The sequence below is a fragment of the Syngnathus typhle genome, linkage group LG2 (genome assembly GCF_033458585.1).
Source record: "Syngnathus typhle isolate RoL2023-S1 ecotype Sweden linkage group LG2, RoL_Styp_1.0, whole genome shotgun sequence".
Taxonomy (NCBI): Eukaryota; Metazoa; Chordata; class Actinopteri; order Syngnathiformes; family Syngnathidae; genus Syngnathus; species Syngnathus typhle.
In genome coordinates, this window is record NC_083739.1 from 4480404 (window position 1) to 4486438 (window position 6035).

Sequence of the window (6035 nt, forward strand, 5' to 3'; positions counted from 1 at the left end):
TCAAAGCTAATCGAGATGTTTGGTTTTTGTTCCACGCTTTTGCGAAGAATTTATGAATTAAAACAGGTTGTACGGGACAGTATTTTAAAAACTCCACGAGTGTGCGTGACACAAGAATGGCAGTTTCATGCAATATGTTGACATTCCACACACAATTGAAGGAGAAATTTACGTTATACTGCTAATGGCCATTTCGTTTTTAGCATGAAAGATCCCGATATACATGTACGGCAAAAATGCTTGAGGCATTGTTAACCGAATTACACTAATACTTGCGCTTATGTCGCCCTCTGGTGGATTTCATGAGTAAGCTGATTGCACTTCAAGTTTGGACAAAAAATAATAATCTTGTAGCCGCTTCCAAGTATATACCACCATCACGACGCCCGACATTAAAATATGATATATATATATATATATATATAAGTGTGTACATAAAGGTTAAAATAATGGCCTCAAATATAATAACCAAACATTTGACCAGAAAAACACTTGTAAATTTTAGTATTCCCTCTTCCTTTTTCACTCCATCGAAGAATATTTGTATTTATTTTAATGTCTTTGTAATTGTATACGATGTTTTGAATTAATCGTATTTTTTGTATAACTTTAAAAAGAAATCTGGACAAGTATCATAAAATGATTTTATAGTCACTTTTGCCACGCACACAAAGCTTTGTATAAAATTACCAGTCAAAAGCAACAGAAAACAATTCCTAAATGTATTCCTATGTCTTTAAATAGTTCCAACATGTCAAACATTGAGGAAAAAAAACACACATTTGCAAACATAAAGCAACAAAGCACTCAGTGGACAAATATCAACCAGCATTGGATATTATGAAACTATTGAGCCGTCTAGATGCTTCTGTGTTTGGCATTTCAATAAATAATTTTAAGAAAGTGAAACAAGTTGGCAAACTAAACAGTCAAGCGACGCCGTAGGTTTGTGCATCAGGTTTGAAGGTATAAAAGGGCTCCTACTATTTTGCGTACAATTTCACAGAAATATTTGTCACAGCATTAAAAAGAGCTACTTCGACTTGAATATGGAATACAGCGCTTACATTTTAACTTCAGGCAAAACGTTAACCTTCGTGAGAACGCTAAAAAGCGTTTGGAGGACTTCAGGACATGGTGCAACTTAATGGGGCGCCTTTTTGGCAGGGAGACGAGAAACGATTACTTTCTTTCAAAGGAAAACCGACTCCGGCTCCATTGTTACACGTCCAAGATGTGTGCATCAGAATCAGTCGGCTGTCACGGAAACGCCCCCCTGCAAAGAAGGGAATTAAACCGACACGGCCGGCCGTAAGGGAATGCAGCCGTCCATCTCCAGTGACTCAGGCCACCCTTCGTATTTGTTGTTGCTCTTGCTGTTCTTCATGCGCTAATGGGAACGACAGATCAAACAGATCGGACTTCAACCACGCGGAAAGACGAGATTCCCGCCGACGATGCGGCGGCTGCTCGCACAAAGAGTGCTACATAGAGTAATGCTGCGGTTGATTTTGTGCCAAATAAAAATCAAGACAACTACTACAGATCATTCAAATCCAAATAATTACATTGTCCTTGAATAAATAAATTGCTGAGTTACATTTATTATTGCCTACCTGCTCAAATGGACTCTTGTTCTCGATGCCCTTGGCGCCAACAAACACCCAGCTGTCCCGAAAAGCCAATTCCTTGACGGCGGTGCTCCCGAGCTCCTCAAACATACGGCGAGACTCTGCATTCAACCTGGCAATGAAAAAGGTGGGGGGCCGGACTATAAATTAATACAGTGAGGACCTTAAAAAAAAAAAAGAAAAATTAATAGGGGACTCGAAACGGATCCTGGGGGTACTGCAAAAGACGGTGGCGCAAAATCATAGCGATCAAATGGGTTGACGTAATAACGTATGTGTTACACTAGCCATGATGCGCTTACTTTGTAGCGGGATCATCAAAAGAGGCCACAAACACCAATGTTCCCTCGTGGAGCGGCCGCAGATATTTCAATAGGTCCGAAACATCTGAGGACAAACATCACGTGAGCGATGAATTGGTCAGTCAGAGTCGTTTGCACCTAATATCACATTTACAATGGCACCTTGAAGACGACCATGGATCTGATTGTGGTCAAACATTAATTTGCTACTGCAAAGTGGACAATGTCAATCTTTATTACCTCCCGCCCACATGTCAAAGGTCTTGGTTTCCAAAGGTTCACCGGTCACCCCTAAAAAAAAAAAAAAAAAAGGTGTGTAAAACTGAGCGCGCGTCACAAATTGCTCGGTTCATCGTACCGTTCACCAAAGCGATGTTTAATCCTCTGCCAATGTTGTTTTTTACGCCGCTTAATAACCTGCGAGTCAGTGAGACAAAACAGACAGCAGAAATGAAAGACCACTTGAGTGGCGTCCAGATGAACGGGGGGACAGATGAGAACAAAGTGTGCTTGCTGTCATCTACTCAAACAGGGGGAAGCAAATGAACTCCAAAGTGCGACGACGGGAAGTGGCGACACAAAGCGGCAAATCTCACATCTTGTCCTCCAGACAGATTTTGGGCCCGATGACGTTAGCGGCTCCCGACACCAGGCGGAAAGCCAGATGTTTGGGCGGGCACGCCGCAGAAAGGCCGCATTTATACCTGCGGGGCCGAATGTCAGCTTCATAAAAAAAAAGAAGAAAGATCAAGATGTTACTTGTGGGGGAGGCGCTTTTCCCTCCCATTCCCATCCCACTGTTGATACACTTTGAAGGGCTACGTGGTAACAAATTTGAATCCAAGACGATAAGTCAACATCTTCTCTCTATTTATGACCATTATCATCATTATTATGATTAAGAGCATATAGAATCTATTCATGCAGCCGTACCTGCTGTTGGTTCCTGACTTGCACCTGGAAAAAAGAAAAAAAAAGAGCAGAGGGGGCGTCACACATACATGCATACCGTAATTTTCGGACTATAAGTCGCGTTTTTTTTCATAGTTTGGGTGGGGGGGCGACTTATACTCAGGAGCGACATCTACACATATATGGTTTTTTTTCACTTGTTTGGGCATTTTATGGCTGGTGGGACTTATACTCCGGTGCGACTTATGGTCCGAAAATTACGGTACATATACATATTTCCATGACACAATTATTGTACGTTTGAAAGAAATTCTGGAACCACTGTTTGCTTCGTGGAAATTCTGAATGTCCCACCTCACCAGGCACAAACCCCATCGCATCTCACCGATACAACAGAAACGTTGCCCTGACGACGATAAGGCTGTCAGAGCTCTGACAACATTTGGCTTTGCGAGATAAGATGTCAGACAAAAGTAATGACTTGCTAAACTGTTTGTGGGTGTGTATCCCTGTAAACAGTCAAAATGGTCGTGCTTACTATTGAGGAAATGGCGCACGAATGAAGCACTGTCCCCTCCAAACAACGTGCTTGCAAGGAGCCACGTGAGTCCCACCAAGAGGAGCACAGCCGCGACGCGCACGGGGCCTGCCGAGTCAAATGGAAGACACCGGGTGAGAAAATGCTGAGAAGAAAAAATAAATAATCCAAACCTACCTGTTAATCTCATGATTTGCTCTCTCGTGGTCCTGGTCTGGCGTGGGAGGAAAAACAAGTGGTTGGTTAACAAGCATTTTTTCCCTGGGGCTTGTCAAATAAAATGTTCCATTTATCAAGCTAAAATAGACAACTTTGTTAAACATCAGCAACCGACAAACTAACAAATATATGTACAGATAGCATGCACGAAACAATGTTTCTTTAATAAGGAAAACTAGCATACGGTAAGATTCAATTGCATAAAAACAGATGGTTGTTGTTGATGTCAGGGGATGTTGAGAATAATTGTCAACTGTGGCCATGAGACATGTTTCTGATTAAGGGCTATATAAATAAAATTGACTCTCTCTCTCTCTCTCTCTCTCTCTCTCTCTGTTTAACGATTAACATGTTGAGTTGATGATTTGGGACGCCATGACGCTTTGCTAATCCATCTATGGAGTTTCCCATTATGTTAGCATTAAACCAACGTTAGACTTTAACGCAAAGTTACGTGGCTATTTTAAATGACCAACTAACCCTAACCTATTAGACTTTTTATTCTTTCCATTTTTTGTACAATGTAGGTATCATTTTAATCCTCCCTTTCTTATTAACTGTTGGAACGCCTAAACACGTGTATAATATCAAGTGTTATTTTAAAACAATAGTTTCTTGACATTAATAGAAGAAAAAAAGGCGGGTCGCGACTTTCTCGCCTGAATGACAAACTTGAAACATTTAAAGCGAAATAAATTCGCGATTTTACGACATATTATTTGTAAGCATGACATTACCGTCGAGGTGCCGTTTGGAAGCTTCAGTAAAGTGTTGCGTTTTAGGTTGTCGTCACTCACCTGGAATGAGGGAACAAGCGTCGTTCGCCAGAAAAGTTGAACTACTTTTTCCGCAGTTTCCTCATTTGTGCATGCGTCGTGGGTACGGCTCAAGCAAATATTTGCACGCAAATACACGCGTGTTTTGTTCCGTATTCGTAATGCAGGTGCGGAGAGAAGAAAGGCAGCAGATTAAATTGAAATCATGTCGATTATTTTCCGGAAATATCAACTCCTCCTGCACGGCGCCTGCGCATCCAACGTCACGTGATTGGCCGTCTCAAGATTTCCGCAATCCACCCTAAATCTTTAAAGTACGTTTTTACAGACATTAAATCACAACAGTACGAACTCGACGTTTCATTCGACAAATAGTAAAGGCATAAAATTTTTATTTACGTTAAAAAATAAATAAATGAATAAAACTACTATTTCTCTTTTCTTCTACCGCTAGTACCAACCCAAGATGGCTGCTCCCTGTGCCGCATTCTCCATGTCCAAAATAATCCAACCTTTTCGGGCTGGAATTGCTGGAAACGCGATTAAAGTAAGGCGACAAACCTTTCTTTTACATACGGTCCGAACGAATGTGCGTGGGTTCAATGTCGAACTCTTTTTATGATCATTGTTGTGGCACAAGGTCAAACCACGCTAATCTAATAATCCACAGTATTCTACCTGTCGAATAATGTCGGATTTTTATTTTTATCCTTCAGGTATTTGGACCAACAGTCACAAGTCACAGGAATAAAACGGTGTTGACTGTGAGTGTCTTAATTTAACGTGTCAGTGTGAATACAAGTGGGGCTTTCTTGTCCCTTAAACTGGTCACATGGATTAAAATGTCATGTGTGTCGATCTGTTTTGGTTTTAACTTTACAAATTGATCTGCTAATTTAACGTTTCCTCTGCTTTCTTTGCTGCCCATCTACATCCAAAGGGAAGTAACATTGTAAGTAAGGGACATGGATACACGTTACACAGTAGTACACAAGACTATGCATCGCACACGTTTAAATTTGTTGCATCTAATTTGTCACAGCCGCCTCCCGCAAAGTATGGCGGCAGACATACCGTCACTCTAATCCCTGGAGATGGAATCGGTCCAGAGCTGTTTAGTCACGTCAGGGAAGTGTTCAGGTTGGTCAGACTGAAATACAGAAATAAAGTATTGCCATGCGGCCACAGAGTTTTTGCTTCACCTCGTGTCTTGTCTGTAGGTTCAGCTGTGTCCCTGTGGACTTTGAGGTGGTACAGGTCAATTCTGCCTTAGAGACCGAAGATGACATCAATAACGCCATAACTGCCATCCGCCGTAATGGAGTAGCGCTCAAAGGTGAGTCGTTTCCCCTGTCATCAGTTTTTATCCATTCCTTTTACTTTTTTTTAGTCATATTTAAGTGATCATGAACTGAAATCACTATTTTATGCACACATAAAAACAACCCACATGCAGAATGTAACTACGTCGATTTTCCTTTAGAAAGTCAACTTAGCTGAATGCTAACACACAATACAAAACAGCATAGGCGGGCTCACGAATAGCATTTCTAACAATATCAACACTAACGGTGGCGCAACACATGTAGACATAAATTGTATCATAATTGTGTTTCATGTCAACCTTTAATTCTCCTGCCAGGTAACATAGAAACCA

General features: G+C 41.2%; 2 protein-coding genes across 6 annotated transcripts in view; one reads left to right on the plus strand and one right to left on the minus strand.

Moving 5' to 3' along the window:
• Positions 1-630: 630 nt before the first annotated feature.
• On the minus strand, positions 631-4632 carry fam3a (FAM3 metabolism regulating signaling molecule A). 2 transcript variants are annotated; one of them, XM_061298925.1, is made up of 10 exons: positions 4400-4632; positions 3561-3597; positions 3384-3491; positions 2867-2890; positions 2530-2656; positions 2292-2350; positions 2174-2224; positions 1934-2018; positions 1617-1743; positions 631-1390 (listed from the first exon to the last, which is right to left on the minus strand). In XM_061298925.1, exons 2-10 carry the CDS (start codon positions 3571-3573, stop codon positions 1292-1294), a joined length of 693 nt encoding a protein of 230 aa, XP_061154909.1. In that variant the 5' UTR covers positions 3574-3597; positions 4400-4632; the 3' UTR covers positions 631-1291. The 2 variants fall into 2 exon arrangements, with proteins under 2 accessions (XP_061154909.1, XP_061154918.1); XM_061298934.1 differs by lacking the exon at positions 4400-4632 and adding an exon at positions 4340-4373.
• The window catches only part of idh3g (isocitrate dehydrogenase (NAD(+)) 3 non-catalytic subunit gamma), a 4228-nt gene continuing 1593 nt past the window's right edge, over positions 3401-6035 (plus strand). Inside the window, exons 1-7 of one of the 4 annotated variants that reach the window (XM_061298889.1) lie at positions 3401-3517; positions 4833-4925; positions 5095-5142; positions 5319-5330; positions 5421-5518; positions 5599-5714; positions 6021-6035. The exon at positions 6021-6035 is cut by the window's right edge and continues 46 nt beyond it. In XM_061298889.1, the coding sequence (XP_061154873.1) occupies positions 4845-4925; positions 5095-5142; positions 5319-5330; positions 5421-5518; positions 5599-5714; positions 6021-6035 (370 nt within the window). In that variant the 5' untranslated portion in view covers positions 3401-3517; positions 4833-4844. The other 3 variants (XM_061298899.1, XM_061298909.1, XM_061298882.1) reach the window with 3 other exon arrangements.